This window comes from Bombina bombina, chromosome 2, assembly GCF_027579735.1.
Source record: "Bombina bombina isolate aBomBom1 chromosome 2, aBomBom1.pri, whole genome shotgun sequence".
In the NCBI taxonomy this organism is placed as follows: Eukaryota; Metazoa; Chordata; class Amphibia; order Anura; family Bombinatoridae; genus Bombina; species Bombina bombina.
In genome coordinates this window covers 681,918,992-681,937,757 of record NC_069500.1, presented here as the reverse complement: position 1 = coordinate 681,937,757, position 18,766 = coordinate 681,918,992, and the positions used below count along the sequence as shown (strand labels likewise).

Here is an 18,766-nt window from a genome sequence, read left to right as displayed (position 1 = left end):
AAAATAATAGTAAATTGGAGTTAATTAGTTATTTTTCAATTGCACACTGTATCTGAATCATGTTTAATTCTGATTTTAGAAGGAACTGGGTAGAAGAAAGTTTTATGATGTCAGGGGTTATTTTTTTTCTTTGTCTTTTCTTCTCTGCTATTAACAGTTTTGTTTTTTAAAAAATAGCCTAGAACTCTAAAAGTCAAACTTATGGGAACAATGATTTTTGCTACCTACATCTGGTTCTCACCAAAAATGTCAACCCAGGGTGACAGAAAACAGTGTCCCTATCAAGGCACCAACCTGAGGTCAATCAGAGGTGTCACTGGTATATCGTAAGACATGTTTTAATCACATTTGTGTTATTGGGTGATAAAATATGACAGACATGTCATGTTTGATATCAAAATAATCCTCATGATGTCACAAGGGGATTGCTTATATGGGTATATGTACTGGATATACATAACTAAAAATGTTAAATTACTCAATAACTTCAGCCAGAGCTGAAGGGCTTTTTATGGCCTGCCATAAAAGAGGGGCGGCTATCACCATGGAAGGGGCTTGGTCAGAAACATGATCTCATGAAAAATGTATTTAACTGTGATCTCAGCAAAATGATTTGGTCATTCTACATGTGAGGCTGCGTGTACAGCGTGTTTGACTATTCTTCATTCCCTCTATCTGGAGCAGAGGTTATTCTGGTAAAGTTATAGGTTCTGTAATATTTATCCTGTTTATTTTAAACAGTTCCCATGTGTAATTTTGCCAATTCCTTTTTTTATATAAATGCACTGTGACTTTTTATTGTTCATAATAAATGTTCCTTTATTGTCTTTGTTTAATATTTGAACCATGCTACTGAAGAGACTAGTAGTAACAATACTGTGTTTTAGCTTGATTTTTGCCAAATTGTGTTTTGGGATTATTATTTTTTTAACCCTGTATGTCACAAAAGTTATCTTCAGTGTCACACTATGCTTTAGCCAACTATACCCCATACTACTGTCATACATATCACACTGCCAATATTTCCACATATAAAAATGTACCTATAAGTTGGGATGGGCGAATGTTTTGCAACATTCCAAAAATGAAACAAATTTTAACACATTTGTTTGTTTCAAATTTCAAAATTTTGCAAAACATTCGAACATTGGTTTTAGCATAATAGTATTTTTAATGCTACCTTTAAATGTCATATTCAATTAGAATTTTTCCTTTATTGTCTTTGTTTAATATTTGAACCATGCTACTGAAGAGACTAGTAGTAACAATACTGTGTTTTAGCTTGATTTTTGCCAAATTGTGTTTTGGGATTATTATTTTTTTAACCCTGTATGTCACAAAAGTTATCTTCAGTGTCACACTATGCTTTAGCCAACTATCCCCCATAATACTGTCATACATATCACACTGCCAATATTTCCACATATAAAAATGTACCTATAAGTTGGGATGGGCGAATGTTTTGCAACATTCCAAAAATGAAACAAATTTTAACACATTTGTTTGTTTCAAATTTCAAAATTTTGCAAAACATTCCAACATTGGTTTTAGCATAATAGTATTTTTAATGCTACCTTTAAATGTCATATTCAATTCGAATTTTTCTAATTTGAATATTGCATAATTTGAATCAAATGATGTAATATTCGAATTAGAAAAAGTTGAAATAATATATTTGTATCTATTATGTATCAATTTACTAAATTCCCTACCACATGAACTATTGAACTTCTGAATAGTCTTTGTTAAATTGATTGTTACATTCGAAATTTTGAATGTGGATATTCGATCTAATTATGAACATTTGAAAATGAAAGTAAAAATGTAATTTCTGAATATAATAGCCAGGAAACTGATACTAAAACAGTGGATATCTTGTAATCCACCAAATATAACGCAATTCACTAGACTCATACATATGCAACTGCAATCTCCCTTCTCCAACAGCCCCTACTTCATGGCAGAACAGTTAAAAGGTAGATGGCTCACAGCAGAAGTGTCTCCTTCTTAGACCCCTCACTCCCATCTGAAATACCTGACACACCTTGCCACTGTTCAAAGCCTCACATACTCCACTCCTACTACCTTTATTATTCTGCAGTGAACAGCAGGATCATCCAAAGGTTACAAAGGGCGGATCGGGTGTCCCCCTCTCTAGTCTCTATACGCTAGACATGTGGCTTTCTTCTTCATTGCTCATCACAGAGAGTAAGTTGGCTTAGACTCCATGAAACGTTTGTTGCTCATAAACTCTCCTTTTCCCTTGCTCCTCCCCTGTTCCCCGTCCCACAAGTTAACCTTCCCTAAGGGTCAATGGAACAGACAGTGATTTGATAAACCACATTGTTGCACTACTGACAACTGGTAGTAAGATGGAAGCAGAACACTGTAGTTAGTCTGACAGATCAAGGACCTTCTCCCTTCTTCCCCTTTAGGTTCCTGGTTCTCCCTTCTCCCCTTCCCTCCCCAGTTTGTGTATAATAGTTGTAATAAAAAGTGCTCGAGTAGGGTCTTTCTTATTGTTAGACACCGGCTATGGTTGTCATTGTCACACCATAAGACAGCTAGATTCTATATTTATTTGTGTATAATCTGCACCACTATGAGGTATGTGATGTGATGTAATGTTATTACCATTGTAACCTTACTTGAGTCTATAAATAAAGATATTTAAAAAAAGATGTAATTTACGTTCTTATTAACATTTGATTGTCCAAAACAAATATCCACAAGACTATTTGTTCTACCAAGCGAATTGTACTTTCACCACATTCGCCCATCCCTACCAATGAGTACTGCCCAAAATATACTGCACTTACCAAATACTTTACAAAACAATAATATAAACAAAAGAAAAAGCTGGGAAGCTACCCAGTGAAACGTGCATTGGAAGACAATTGGCCGTAAAGACTCCTGCATCACTGGGAGGGTGTTGACCCTTAGAACCGAATTCTGCTTTATAGCACACGCTTGAAGTGTCTGCATTAACTGTTATATTTATGCGGTTGTGTTCTTGAGAAAGTCTATCATAGCCGAGTGATTTTACTTATTGTAATAAAATTATTTTAACCAGCTGGATGTCTCCCCGGTCTCCTTGATTAACAGACAAGATTATACATGGGCTTTTAAACTGTGAGCTTAGTCATAGCTCTAGCGAGTATGAGTGCATCTCCATTCCTCTGCATTATATTGTTCCTAAACAGGACTTCACTATTACTGTTTTTTTTTTTTTTTTTTTGGTTTTTTTTTAGGACACCTACACGGAAGATTCCAGGTCTTATATCCTATTTTAGAGCACTTAACACATTTACGTTTGTATTTGGACTTACCAAATACTGCTGGTCATAAAATGTAGCCAGTAGTGTGCCAATTGTATTACAACTGTTGTCCAAATTACAGTCTCTCATCCTTTCCAACATTTCAAGTGGTCAACAAAACACGTACAAAACCAGTGCTACAGTTAACTGAAGCTCACTCACAATAATTTATGGTTTTGTGGAGATATGACGATGTGAAAAACAGTATTTAGCCTCTCTCTCCATGCACTACAAGCTAAGGCAATGTGAGCATGAAGATAATACAGCCTCTGATTGGGTGCCCGCTGGCATGCATATTTTACCTGGCACTATATAAAAAACACTGAAAGGGAACTGGAAATGTGACATTAAAAGGAACATGAAACCCACATTTTTTCTTTCTTTCATGATTAAGATATAACATGCAGTTTTAATTAAATTTACTATTTAATTCTATTATCAAATTTTCTTAGTTTGCTTAGTAAATTTTGTTAAAACAAGCTCCAGAGCATGCACGTGTCGGGAGCACTATATGGCAGCACTATTTCCTGCCATGTAGTGCTCCAGAAACCTACCTAGGTATTTATTCAATAAAAACGCAATGAAGCAAATTTGATAATATAAGTAAAAAAAAAAAAATTAAAAAATATTAAATTGTATGTTCTGTCAGAATCACAAAAGGGACAGTTGGGTATTATGACATTCCCTATACCACAAACCAATGTGTCTCTTGTTAATGGCATGTATCAATATTGGTCTTAACACATTTACTTACCAAATACTATCACTCATGTCACACTGTCAGTATTGTGCCACATATTACTTACTGGTTAATAGTTACTATCTCAAGGGTCTTTTACGTGATCTATCACAGCACCGCATTATCCCCCCTCATTTTTACACCACTGCATAGTTTTTCTTCCCTTTTTGCAAACATTTTCCATGCATTTGACTGTTTTATTACTAACATTTCCTACCATTTTGACACCTTTATGTCTCATATTTTTTTTCACTGACACTCTCCATGATTTTCCTCACGTCGTTTGTCTCTTACTCTTCATTCTCTGCTGTTCCAGTTTTATATTCATCATTGCTTTGTATTTCTCACCTTCCCACTTCCTTTTCTCACTCCTGTTTCCTCCTCTGTTTGGTTCACCCCCTCCCCTTGTACACACCTTTCTCACAGCCAGACCTTTCCAAACGTATTTTTCTTTCATTTCCACTTTCTCCACCACCCTTGCTCTCCTTCGCTATTTTTTCCTCCCTCTGGCTCTGCCTTCCTTTTTTCCCTACAGCACCGTGTTATGTCTGAGTATTGGTGTCAAGCACGCATGCTCACATCAGCTCTTGGGCTCAGTTTAATGAGAGAGAGAAGCAGACAGATAGGGGGGAGAATAACTGAAGAGAAAGCCACCGCAATGTCTGCCATCTCCCTGCTGCCCTCTACCTCCTCCTCTTGATCCCCCTCCCTCTTGACTAGGGTAACACAAATAAGGAATAAGGGGCTGCCCTAGGCATGGCCAGCTCAGTGAAGAGAGGGGGTGGAACAAGCCTCTGAACCCTCTGCAGACCGGCTCAGCCTGCAGAAACAGCGCTGCCATCTGTATAGCACTACTGCAACCTGAACTGTCAGCGCTAGTCATTTTTTTGTTTCTTCTCCTGGATTGTGATTATTTAATTATTTTGTTTTTTTGCACTTGCCTTGGCAAATAAAGAAGACCAGGAGCCAGACAGCTGTAGCAGTGAGTGAGCGTTTGCAATGGGATCGGATGAGTGGGTAGATGGGCATCTGGATCGGATACAGGAGGTTGGGTACGCTCTGGGTTGAGGACATCTCCAGAGGTAAAGCGGCATAAGCGGCCTCGCTGGACCAGAACCCAGCTGGGGCGTCATCATGTGGATTGATCACTGAGGAAATCTAGAGCAACACCTGAGAGTAGCGGAAGAGCATGGTTATGGATTACTACTAAGTGGATCAGCACTACCTTGGATCACCATCTGGATTTCAATATTCAAACAGAATCAACTTTTTTTTTTTGTATCGGAAAGAGTACAAGCACCTGGATTTAACATCGGCAGTGGTTGGGGGGCTACGTGGATTTCCTCCAAGCACCTGCAGGAGGTGGATGAAGTACTGGATCGTTCGAATTGGGATCTAAAAGCGTCAGGGAAGGTGGATCCGGATCAGCAGCAGTATTGGTTTAGCAGATTGTTAGTAATAAAGGCAGCTCGGAGTTCCAGGAGCTGCAGCTGCAGGAGGCGCCGCTAGCATGGTGTGTTTCATTTTTTCTTCCTGTCTCTCTGTACCAGTCTAGCACATTATGTAGCAAACAGCATGAGGTTTATATTCTGTAGTGGGTTAAAAATAACAGTGGCGCTACATATTCTAATGTAATAGCAGCAGAAGAGAGGTTAAACGTCGTCATTGACAGCCTGCATGCTGACTGTGCCTTCCGCTTGTTATCTCCCTCATACCCATGCATGTCCCCTCTATGTGCCATCTTTCAAATGACATTTTGCTTGTGCATGCATAATCACTGTCACCAATGGAATCCACTGCTTTTATTTCTTTTTATTTGGATGTTTTAACCCATTGCTTTTAGGGCTAAAGGGAGTTGTCGCAATGTGTGGCAACCAATGGGTTAAAGTTTGTTGCATATCATATGTAGAATGAATTAACTAGTTTTTAATGTTTATTAGTGTAGGATCTGGTGTGTGGATTGCATTGTATAAAGCTTCTACAAGAGAATACATCTTTCTGCTTCAGTTTTTATTATCAGATTGTGGTTCTTTTTTTATTTGCCCTAAGGCAAAACTATAGCATAAAGGTGATTCACATCCCAGTTATATGTCAAATACTTAGATGGATATAATGATCTAATTTACTTAACGTCCATTATTGTATCTTTGGTGTGTTTTTTATTTTTTTATAACCCACCCCCCCTTAACCCATGCCTATACTACTGTAATTTTTGTTGTAAAAACATTTTATTCACTTAACACCTGATTCATATTAGGTGCTCTATTATTTTAGAATGTATTTGCATTTTTAAATATAGATCTAGGAAGGATGGGGGTTACAAGTTTGCTGATATTAGAAATATATTTTTACTTCTGGCCAGTTGATTTTTTTTATGCATGTAATAATAAAATGCAATTGTTAACAGTTATATATTTCATCTCATAAAGTGAAAAAGATCTGTTTAAAGTCACACTGTGAGTGTTGTGAAAGTAAATACAAATATAAATAGGAAAAGCTGAATAATACTGTGACTTCTCTTTGTGGACACTTTTATGGTATCTGAAAGCACTAACTTAAAAAAAAAAAGTACAGTGATTTGTACAGAGCTCCAGAATAAATTATTTTGTTAAAAAGAATGGGCACCTTCGTGAAAAAATCATTTGTCTTTTAACCACAACACACACTTTTTTTTTAATTTAGGAAACCTCAATAACTACATGACATAAGTAAGCAATATATAGAGTTAAAGGGACAGTCTACACCAGAATTGTTATTGCTTAAAAAGATATTTAACGCCTTTACTACCCATTCTCCAGCTTTGCACAGCCAACATTGTTATATTAATATACATTATAACCTTTAAACCTCTACATTTCTGCCTGATTCTAAGCCACTACAGACAGCCTCTTATCACATGCTTTTTTATTAGCTTTTCACAACAAGAGACTGCTAATTAATGTGGGCCATACAGATAATTGTGCTCTCTCCCATGGAGTTGTTCATGACACTGCACTAATTGGCTAAAATGCTAGTCAATAGATAATAAATAGCCACGTGATCAGGGTCTGTCAGAAGTGGCTAAGATACAAAGCAATCACAGAGTTAAAAAGTATATTAAAGGGACACTGAACCCAATTTTTTTTTCAAGATTCAGATAGCAACTTTTTAATTTACTCCTATTATCAAATTGTCTTCATTCTTTTGGTATCTTTATTTGAAATGAAAGAATGTAAGTTTAGATGTCGGACCATTTTTGGTGAACAACCTGGGTTGTCCTTGCTGATTGGTAGATACATTTATCCACCAATAAAAAAGTGCTGTCTAGAGTTCTGAACCAAAAAAAGCTTAGATGCCTTTTTCAAATAAAGATAGCAAGAGAACGAAGAAAAATTGATAATAGTAGTAAATTAGAACGTTGCTTAAAATTGCATACTCTATCTGAATCACAATTTATTTTTTTTTAGTTCAGTGTCCCTTTAATATAATAGTGTTGGTTATTCAAAACTGAGGAATGGGTAATAAAGGGATTATCTATCTTTTTAAACAATACAATTTTTGGAGTAGACTGTGCCTTTAATTTAACTGAACAGCCCTATACACATGACTCCCCTTCACCCAGATAACAGGTTGTTAAAAACTATATGCCTGTGATCATCCATTGTACTTGTTGTTCCAGTGTAAATGCACCTTTTCATCTATCTGGTGATTTGTTTATTTGTATACATTATGTTTGCTTGGGGTCTGTCAGTGGTTATCAAGCAAATTTAGCCTACTTATTGATGGCTTTGTTTTTTTTGTTTTTTATATACATTAAAAAAAAAAGTGTAGAAGAGGGTGATTATTGTAAACAAATACAATTTGTTAGATCTTATTAGTTTTATTAAAGATTTGTGGATATTAAGGTGACACATTGTTGATGTACAATCTTCTAAAATAGGGTTCCCCAAACCCAGGAGCCACTGGCTCCTAGAATTTTACCCCTATGTTCTTACTGGCTCCTAAATTTTAAAAAGATTTGTCGACCCCTGGTTTTAAGTGAATCTTTTGCTGTTCAGCACTCAGATGTACGAAAAGCAAACCAGGCTCCACTGGAATGGGCTATGTAGTTATTTCCCTCTACCTATAAAAATTGATAACCTCTAGCAGGGGTGGCAACTTATGGCATAAATGCCAATGGTGGTTCTCATAACAAATCTGGTTCTGGGCTTTCACCGTTTTGCTTGTTTCATTGGCTTTAATTTTATCTTTTTTTGTATGAACACACACTATATACCAGAAATTAAGCTTTTATCATTTTTAAATATTAAATTATAAGTATAAAAAATAACTTTAATTTGATGTACCTTTTTAAAATTTAAAGAAGGTGCCATGGGCACTCATGATTTTTTATTTTAGAAGGTTACAACCAATTAGGGCAGTCTGAATAAGATACACCACCACTGATTTATAGATTGGTTTGACATAACACAGCAGGGGATAACCCTTTTGAATTTAATTTATAACTTTCACGTCACAATGTAAAATCCTATGTCTGCGGGCCCTGTGCAGTCAGGAAATGTATTCCTCACATGCCAGCATTGTACATTTGAATGCCACCTTGCTCCAATCACTGTTCCACCAATAATATCTGTCTATTAGGGAGCAGTAGTTTTATATTTCCTCAGTATCTCATAGCATGGACTGAAAATTCACCAACTGGCAAGGCAATTTGTAGAAACCAATTTAAAAAAAAAGGGTGTATAAGTAGGTAGAATTAACAAAAGGAACAGTAATGACTAGCATTGTAGGTACTTATGCTAGTGTTGTATTTTTTAATCTGTTTTAGATCTATATAACATTAGTAGAACATACAACTTTAATTCAAAAGAAAAACATATAATTGTTCTAATGTGTATTGTCTATACATTTCCATGATTAATACTACTTCGAATGGCTGAAAGTCTACAATAGATATTAGAACACTGATTTTATAATAAATACTCTGTTTTAATACTTTTTTTTTTAGTTCTCAGTAGAACGTTATTAAGAAAGAGAAAAAACAACAATTTGGTTCTAGGAAAAATATGTGGATTTTAAAATAAGAGACTCAATGGCCAAACATGCTACCCATTAAAAATGGGATCATATTACTTTTCATCATTATACCTGTAGTGGCATGTTCTTTGTCAAATTCAGTTAGGGTTGACAGTTGGTTTAAAGCTGTGAATGTTTTCTATAAGACTTTTAGATGTTATGTAGTTTGGAAAATAATTACCATATTAGACATTTCAAAATTGTCTTCTTGAAAGTGTGTTTTTTGTTTTTTTATATTGATGTGACAAATGTTATCAGATTGTTTATCGCGTATTGACAAACGGATATATTCAGTGCTTATTTAACTACTAGCGATACATTTTGCATGGAAACAGTGCAGACAGCTATCCTGATCACAAGTTTGCCAGTAGGTTTGTAGCCACCATGTGTATGTACTGCCATTCAAGTAAAGTTAGCCCAAATCTCACACTTCTTAATATAGGGAACTTGTAGGTTTAATTCCTAAAATAAATTTCAGATAAATGTATGCACCATATAGTAAATAATGTGAATTGGTGATTTATTATTCTCTCATTTTAAAGCTTGGATAATATTAGTAAATCAATATATCCGAGAGAGGTTAAAAGATAGTGATGGTGTCAGTATTTTGTATTGTTGATTTTATCCTGGAAGAATAATTGTGTTTCATTAGATCTGCTTTTATATTGCCACAAAGAACTCTCAAATATTAGACCATTACAAAATATATTGTAAACATATTTTTATTTGTTAAAGCTTCATAATCATGCTTGCTTTTAACTGCAGAAGATATTGCGGTCAGCTGCTTATATGAATGTCTGTTTTTACTTTATATGTGCACACAAAACCTAGTAATAAATACAGTAATGTATGTGATTTCATATGTATTGCAACACGCTTCATGTCCGCCAGTCATTGCTGAAAAATCAGACCATGCCAGGTATCAAATAAATTGTGCCACTGGCATGAATTGTAATTTTCTGAAAATTTGTACCTACATTTTTAAAAGAGAAAAAAGTGCTGTCACCTAATAATCAGTTGCAGATCATGGTAATAGATGGTCTAGCAATAAGTAACCATATTATATCCTTCTATATTGCTTCTTCATGTTTCTCTTGTCCCTCCTTTCACTGCAGTGTGCTGTACAAGTAAAGCTAGAACTGGGTCACCGAGCCCAGGTCAGAAAAAAACCCACACTAGAAGGATTCACCCACGATTGGATGGTGTTTGTTAGAGGGCCAGAGCACAGCAATATTCAGCATTTTGTGGAGAAAGTTGTCTTTCATTTGCACGAGAGCTTCCCCCGACCTAAAAGAGGTAACTACATTCATGACAAGTGTTTTTCATATAGTGATGGTGGGAACAGTCTACATCTACATCTGAACTGAGCAATGTTATGTGCTGTCCTGGCATTTTGTGTATTTCACTTTGTTCTAAAGGGAAATTCTAACGCAAAAATGACAAGCTGTAATTTGTAAGTGTCATTGTATTCATGTTTAACTCACACAAAGGGGTTAAACAAGTAGGTAATGTTCTGATTGCTTGGCCGGCCAGCCAATCAGAAGTGTCCATTGGTATTTAACCCCTTTGTGTGGTTAACTAGCTATGTCTGTAAAGGAATATGGTACTGAAAATGTATGTATCATGTGCTGAAGTTAAACATGTTCTAAATATTTTGTTTGAAAAAAAAAAAAGGTAAAGTAAAGGCTGTTTACATTTTATATGAAACTAACAGGAAGTGCAGGAGTGTGTACAACTGCTCATTGGCTGACAAGGGCAACTCACAAAGAAAGAGTTGATTTTATTCAGAAACAATCTACTAAACAATGTTATTGTTTAAAAAGATAGATAAACATTTAGGATGAATACCTGTGTTTACTGCAGAACCACACATGCAGTGCATTTAAAGAGACATACTGGTCAAAATTAAGCTTTCATGATTCAGATAGGGCATGGAATTTTAAACAACTTTCCAATTTACTTTTATCATCAAATTTGCTTTGTTCCCTTGGTGGTATTTTTGAAAAGCTAAACCTAGGTAGGCTCAAACTAATTTCTAAACCGTTGAAAACCGCCTCTTAACTCAGAGCATTTTGAAAGTTTTTCACAGTTAGACACTACTAGTTCATGTGTGTCATATAGATAACATTGTGCTCACTCCTGTGGAGTTATTTAGGAGTCTGCACTGATTGGCTAAACTGCATGTGTGTCAAAACCACTGAGATAAGGGGGCAGTCTGCAGAGGCTTAGATACAAGGTAATCATAGAGGTAAAACATATATTTGGATAACTGTGTTGGCTAAACAAAACTGGGGAATGGGTAATAAAGGGATTAGCTATCTTTTTAAACAATAAAAATTCTGGTGTAACTGTCCCTTAATTGAGTGCACCCTGGCTAGAAACATATGGCACATATATAAATCTGGTTTTTCAGAATGTAAGGCGTGCAAATTTGTAAAACCAGGTAGTAATTTGTATCAGGTGAAACCTTTAGAATAAATACCTCTGTTAACTGCAGAACCACACGTGCGGTGTATTTAATTGAGTATCAATATCTACCACCTACCTAATGTGGGTAAAACGTCACGAGGTTGGGGTCAGAAACTCAGAATAAGAAAACATGTATCCAATATTATATCAGATTCTTACGACAATAGAAAAAGAGAATAAAAAATACCTCCACTTGCTAGACATTTTATTGAATGTAAGAAGGGGAAGACAGATTATTTCTCTTGGACTATCATTGAGAAAATTAGGATGAATCAAAGAGGGGGGGATATCGATAAGCGGTTAAATAAGAGTGAAATATATTGGATATTCCATTTACAGATGAGATTATCCAATGGGTTAATCTCTAGATTTGATTTGATAAACTTCTGGCAATAAACTATTAAAGTGTGAGGAATAGAAATAGCTAATAAAAAGCTAAGAGGCTAAAGGATAGAGTAATAACAGTTCATAAAATAAAAGTATTTGTCTATAATTTGTCAGATACGCAACATTTGCTCTATTTTGTAATGATCTTAAGCTCAAAATGTATTCTGTGACTATAAGACACATCAAGTGAGAGGTGAAGAGCGTTATATTTAGCTAATGAATAATGTAATTAAAGTGACAAACTCACAATCAAAATTAACCCCCCAGTGAAAATGTAAGGAATTGAAACCAATTGTCCAATGTGCATTTAAAAACTGCCTCTTAGTGCAACAGTTTGTGTGTGACATATATATAACATTGTGCTGACTCCCATGGAGTCATTTAAGAGTCAGCACTGATTGGCTGAAATGCAAGTCTGTCAAAAGAACTGAGAGGAATGGGTAGTTAAGGCATTATTATCTTTTTAAACAATAACAATTTTGGTGTAGACTGTCCCGTTAATTGGTTGTACTACTAACCACTTTTAGTGTGTTGTGAGGACCAATTTCACACTGAGGCTAGATTTCACACAAAAAATCATTTGAATAAAGCTGGCTGAATCAACACATTGCAACACAGTAAACCCCTGTGAAAGTCCTGGAGTTTGGTCTGTTACATTTTGAGGATGTGAGAAACCAAACATTTGTTTTTAGGTGTTAATTTGAGTTGCACATGTTAGAAAAGGTAACATGTTTTTTTACTTAAATACATAGAGCAAAAGCTGATCTTTGTTTTTTGTTTTTTAAATGTATTTTGAGCACTAGGAAGAGGATAAGTGATTGCTTTTTGGCCTTATTCCTGACACTTAGTCCATGCTTGTTGGCTGTTGCTGTAGAACAGCAGAACAAATTGCATGAGTTGTGGTCACAGAAGGGGCTTGATGAGGGCATTTACATCTCACATATGGAGTATGTGAATGGTAAAATGTTTACATTACAGAATTGTGAGAGACAGATCTCCAGTCCGGGCTCAGTGTATACATAGCATATTTATCCTTTGATTTGAGTTTCAGTGTAAATAGATATGGCTGAGACTCAATTTGTGTGATCCTACAGGAAGTACATTAGTCTCTCAGTGGTTTTATGTATTATTTCTACTTCTCCGTCCTGGTTTTGTGCTTGGTGTGAGCACTGCTGTTGATTAATGAATCTTATACATGTGTGCATATTTTAAGCATTTCTTCACAACAGTCTACAAACATATATTTAAAGCAGATATCCTACTCTAGTGATTTTCTGTTTTTGAGAATGTCGCTACATATAAATAACAACATTCTTGTGTCATTTTTACCGCAATGTAATCTGGATTTGTACTTGGCTTTAGAGACACATTGTTCTTGAGCTGCTTCTATGTAAAATATGTTAAGCAATATCTGAAAGAAATGGAATAGCTGTACTTTTGATAGTGGCACTATATATATATAAAAATAAATTACAGGTGGCCCTCGTTTTACAACGGTTCAAGTTACACCGTTTCAGAATAACAACCTTTTTTTCCAGTCATGTGACTGCTATTGAAAAGCATTGAGAAGCAGTGCATTTATTAAAATAGCCAGTAGGTGGAGCTGTCCGCTTGTGTTGCAGCAAAGCCAAGCAAGCTGAAATTAATCTGTTTAACCAGACCTGAACTATCAAGCAGATTTCAAAGGAACAAGATCTTCCTGTCTATAAATCAGTCCAGATTGGAATGCATAGAAATAACTGTTTGCCGAAAAATGCAAGTGAAGTCTGTGTTGTGTGATTATTTTATTAGGTTTATAATGCTGTTTAGCAAATGTTTTTGTTCATTTAACTTAGTTTAATTATATATTCTGTGTTGTGTAATTATTTTATTAGGTTTATAATGCTGTTTAGCATTTAAAGACTTCATTTCAAAGCTTTAAAAATAATGTATTAGGTGTTACTTATGACAATTTTGAGAGGGGCCTGGAACCTATCTCCCTCACTTCCCATTGACTTACATTATAAACTGGGTTTCAATTTACAACGGTTTCGATCTACAACCATTCCTTCTGGAACCTAACCCCGGCGTAAACTGAGGGCTACCTGTGTGTATGTGTGTGTGTGTGTGTGTATATATATATATATATATATATATATATATATCGCGCTCTCTCTGTCTCTTTTTCTCTTTCTTCTCCCCAGCGCCTTTTTAGTGGGTGCTGACTTTACTGACCACACGGCTAAAATTTTAGTCAATTAAGCTAATATTTTTGCTGATCCAATCAGCAGCGCTAGTCACACGACTCAGATGTGTGACTATTGCAGCTGTGTTTTCTGCTTAGGACCAGCAGTGCTCTGTGAGTCCCAAGCAGCATTTTTACTGTGTGTTTTACTCCTTTGTGGGGGTTAAACACACAGTAGTCATGGGTTGATGTTCTCAAACTTACATGCTCTAACGGATAAGGGCAGTTAGTGCAAAAAATCTGTATACTGTCCTTTTTATTACCACTACAATGGTTTGCAAATCAAGAACAGTTCAGGGATATACCACTTGAAAATCATGGTGGATTTCATGTTTTGGTATCTGTTGCTGTGCCTAATTAAGGCAAAATTAAGGTTAAATGTAAATAGCTTGCGCTCTGAGCTAGGTAATTACTAGGGATGTACATTTTGGCATTTCGTTGGCATACAAATGTGGAATTTGGCTGCCGCTCGCAACATTAGGCTATTTTGGAGCCGGATTTCTTCTTGTGAAAGTGCAACACATTAAGATCTGGGCAAATGCAAATTGGTGTATAGTACTTTCATAAGAAGAAATCTGGCACGAAAATAGCTGAAAGTTGCTGTCGGCGGCCATATTCTGCATTTGCCCAAATGCACATCCCTAGTAACTACTGTGCCAAATATATTTTCCACGTAAGCACTCAGTCTTTCTGAGAGGGAGGATTAAGGCACCAAAAAATTCAAAGGTAATATACAGCAAAAACAGGCAAAATCTATTGTAAATGCACATTGGACAATTGGTTTCAATTCCTTACATTTTCACTGGGGGGTTAATTTTTATTGTGAGTTTGTCACTTTAATTACATTATTCATTAGCTAAATATAACGCTCTTCACCTCTCACTTGATGTGTCTTATAGTCACAGAATACATTTTGAGCTTAAGATCATTACAAAGTAGAGCAAATGTTGCGTATCTGACAAATTATAGAATTATAAAGGTGTATATTTTAGTAAATCATTCACAGGCTGCCAAAAAACATAGTATGACTAGTACCTCCCTATTTATTCTGTGTTGGTCAGAAAATAAGCATTAACCTCTTCTTCCATTAAATCATTTTCTTTCCCCTTCAGTATTTAATTTTTACATAAATACAATCTTAAATTTTTTTTTCTTACGTTACTCTGAAGCGATATAGGGCTTGCGGGCCTGTTTGATCAGATTAGTTCAGGTAATATTTCTCATACAAAGCGTCTCACTGTTGGAGAGGTGGTTTATTTGTCTAGTTAGACACACAGTGCTTCTGTAGCTATCACACATTTGATCAATAATCTTTATTGCATTTTGAACTTAAAGGGACAGTCAACTCAAAAACGGGAATGAGCACAATGTTATTTATATGGCTCACATGAACTAGCACCCCCTGTTGTGTAAGCTAATAAAGCATGTGATCGTGGGGCTGTCTTTTGTGGCTTAGAAACAGACAGAAATTTAGAGGCTTAAAGGGACACTCAATCAAAATTAAACTTTCATTATTCAGATAGAGCATGCCATTTTAAACAACTTTTCAATTTATTTCCAATAACAAAATGTACACAGTCTTTTCATATTTAAACTTTTTGAGTCACCAGCTCCTACTGAGCATGTGCAAGAATAAGCGTGTATGCATTTATGATTGGCTGATGGCTGTCACATGGTAGAGGGGGAGTGAAAATAGACAACTTTTAAAATTTTCAGAAAAAAAATCTACTCATTTGAAGTTCTGATTAAGTGCTGTTTGCATTGTCTTGTTATCTTGCACCTGTTGATTATGCAAATCTACTGTGTTGACTGGTCCTTTAAAGGTTATAAAGTATATTAATATAACAATGTTGGTTGTGCAAAGCTGGGGAATGGGTAATAAAGATATTATCTTATCTATCTATTTTAACAATAACAAATTTTGTGTTGACTGTCTCTTTAAAAAACAAACATAGTTCTGCTGATAGCAATGTGGTAATAAATGTGATTCACTTGTGAATAAAGAAAGGGTTTGCCTGGATTTAGGTTGCAACAGAAGACAATGCTTCTATCTGCCCCTAGCTGCTCTCTAGGCTTTCAATCAAACTGGGTATTTCCCAACTTTTTTTTTTCTTCTCAATTCTAGTAATACATTTGCACAATTAGTTTAGGAATGTATGTAATCAAATGTATGATTACGGATTTATATACCTCACTTAGGTAATGTCAGTAGCTGTAGGGCACAATATAGTGCTAGACACTAAAACGTAGTTTAAAAAGCATTCTGGGATTACTATGTCAAGATCCTATTATTTATTTCATCTCTGCATTACGTTTTCTCGATACAGTCATTTTATTCTTTATTGCTTTTCAAAAGGATTCAACAAAGATTGATTTGGTCTTTTTTTTTTTTTAAAGCCATCTGCATGTAAAAATGTTCCACAGAAGCTGAGATTTGTTGGGGTATTTTTTACCTTGTATTTGTAAGACATTTGTCCATCTAGTTAAAATGTAATGTTTTATTTCAAAATGTTATGACCATATTGTTTTAGTGCAAATATGGGCTTATTGTTTTAGCGCAATTTTAGATTTTGCAAACTGATTATTTAAATATGTATGGGAAGTCACACATTTTGTAATGCATTTAAAAGAAAATGTTTCTTTAAAAGGACAGTAAAAAACAAACAAAAAAAACCTTTCATGGTTTAGATAAAGTCTGCAAATAAAGGGCATGAAACACCAAGAATATTTTATGCAATCTTAATCTATTTATGGGCGCTGTCATGGAACGTAAATTACACTGCAGGTATCTGAAGGAGAGTTTGCTGCACATTTGAAACAGGTCAGCACGAAAGCTAGATTTCAACAGGTTGGCACCCATGACTAGAGGGAGATGCGGGAAAACCTCAATAATATATATATTCTTTGAATAAAACATTTGAATAAAAATGTTGATTCATTCTCTTGGTATCCATCCTTTTTTCACTACTGGACTCTAGCTTAACACATCAGGGCTGCAGAATCTGTTGGTGCTCTAAAAATAACTAATAATAATAATCAGTAAGCCAATCACAAGAGGCATATATGTGCAGCCATCAATCAGCAGCTAGCTCACAGCTCCTGAGCCTACCAAGGTATAGTTTTTAACAAAGGATACCAACAGAATGAAAAGAATTAGAAGAAAGAAGTAAAGTGCAAAGTTGTTTAAAATTGTATGCTCTGTCTGAATCATGAAAGATACATTTTGGGTTTCATGTCCCTTTTTATTTGAACTACAGACAATCAAAAGGTTTCATAAAACTAATTTGTTCTGTCAAGCCAATTAGGATAGCCATATACTATTTATAGCTGTTAAAGGGACAGTCTAGTCAAAATTAAACTTTCATGATTGAGATAGGGCATGCAATTTTAAATAACTTTCCAATTTACTTTTATTGTCAAATTTGCTTTTTTCTCTTGGTATTCTTTGTTGAAGGTTAAACCTAGGTAGAATAATAGGCTGATTTCTAAGCCCTTGAATGCCGCCTCTTATCTCAGTGCATGTTATTAGCTTTTTACAGCTAGACAATGCTAGTTCATGTAAGCCATATATATATATATATATAATGTATGCCTGAATTAGCACTGGCTGGCTAAAATGCAAGACTGTCAAAAGAACTGAAATAAGGGGGCAGTCTGCAGAGACTTAGATACAGGGTAATCACAGAGCTAACAAGTATATTAATATAACAATGTTGGTTATGCAAAACTGGGGAATAGGTAATAAAGGGAATATATATTTTAAAACAATAATAAATTACATTGAATACAATTTTCATATGTGTGTGTGTGTGTGTGTGTGTATATGTGTGTGTGTGTGTGTGTGTGTATATATGTATATGTTTTAGGTCTTTTTAAACATTTGCAAAGTTTAGAAAATGTTCTTTTGTAAACCTGGTAATACATATAGTGTTCCTTGCCAGGCATTGGATATTTTCAAATCCTAGAGCCTTTATTGGGAAACACTTGCCATTACATTTCTGTTTTGTTTGTTTTTTTGAAAGGGACATTCTAGTAAAGAAAAAAAAATGCTCTACTTTGTTAGGTCATTATATTATTATTTTTTTAGTTCTCTTTCTAAATGGTTAAATACCTAGAAGTACATAAAAGTACACTTCTTTAATGCCCTAATTTTGCTTCAGATGAGGATTGGCCAGTGATTCGGGCATATACATGTATGCCTACTTTTCATTGGCTACCCGCTGTATACTTATCTGGAATAGCACAGGGGCACAATTTTGATTATGTAAATATCCTATTAGCAGGGGCTAAACAGAATGTAAGAGGAGGGAATGCGTTAAAGGAATAGTTTAGTCAAAATTAAACTTTCATGATTCAGATAGAGCAGGCAATTTTAAGCAACTTTCTAATTCACTCCTATTAACTTTTCTTCATTATTTTGTTATCTTTATTTGAATTTAAGATTAGGATCCGGTCCATTTTTAGTTCAGAACCTGGGTAGCACTTGCTGATTGGTGGTTACATTTAGACACCAATCAGAAAGTGTTACCCAGGCGCTGAACTAAAAATGGGCAGGCTCCTTTACTTATTCAAATA

General features: G+C 35.2%; 1 protein-coding gene across 1 annotated transcript in view; it reads left to right on the top strand.

Moving 5' to 3' along the window:
- The first annotated feature begins 4,457 nt into the window (after positions 1 to 4,457).
- MLLT3 (MLLT3 super elongation complex subunit) overlaps positions 4,458 to 18,766 on the top strand; it is a 424,921-nt gene continuing 410,612 nt past the window's right edge. Inside the window, exons 1-2 of the mRNA XM_053702660.1 lie at positions 4,458 to 5,569; positions 10,227 to 10,407. Of these exons, the coding sequence (XP_053558635.1) occupies positions 5,567 to 5,569; positions 10,227 to 10,407 (184 nt within the window). The 5' untranslated portion in view covers positions 4,458 to 5,566. The remainder of the gene's footprint in view (positions 5,570 to 10,226; positions 10,408 to 18,766) is intronic.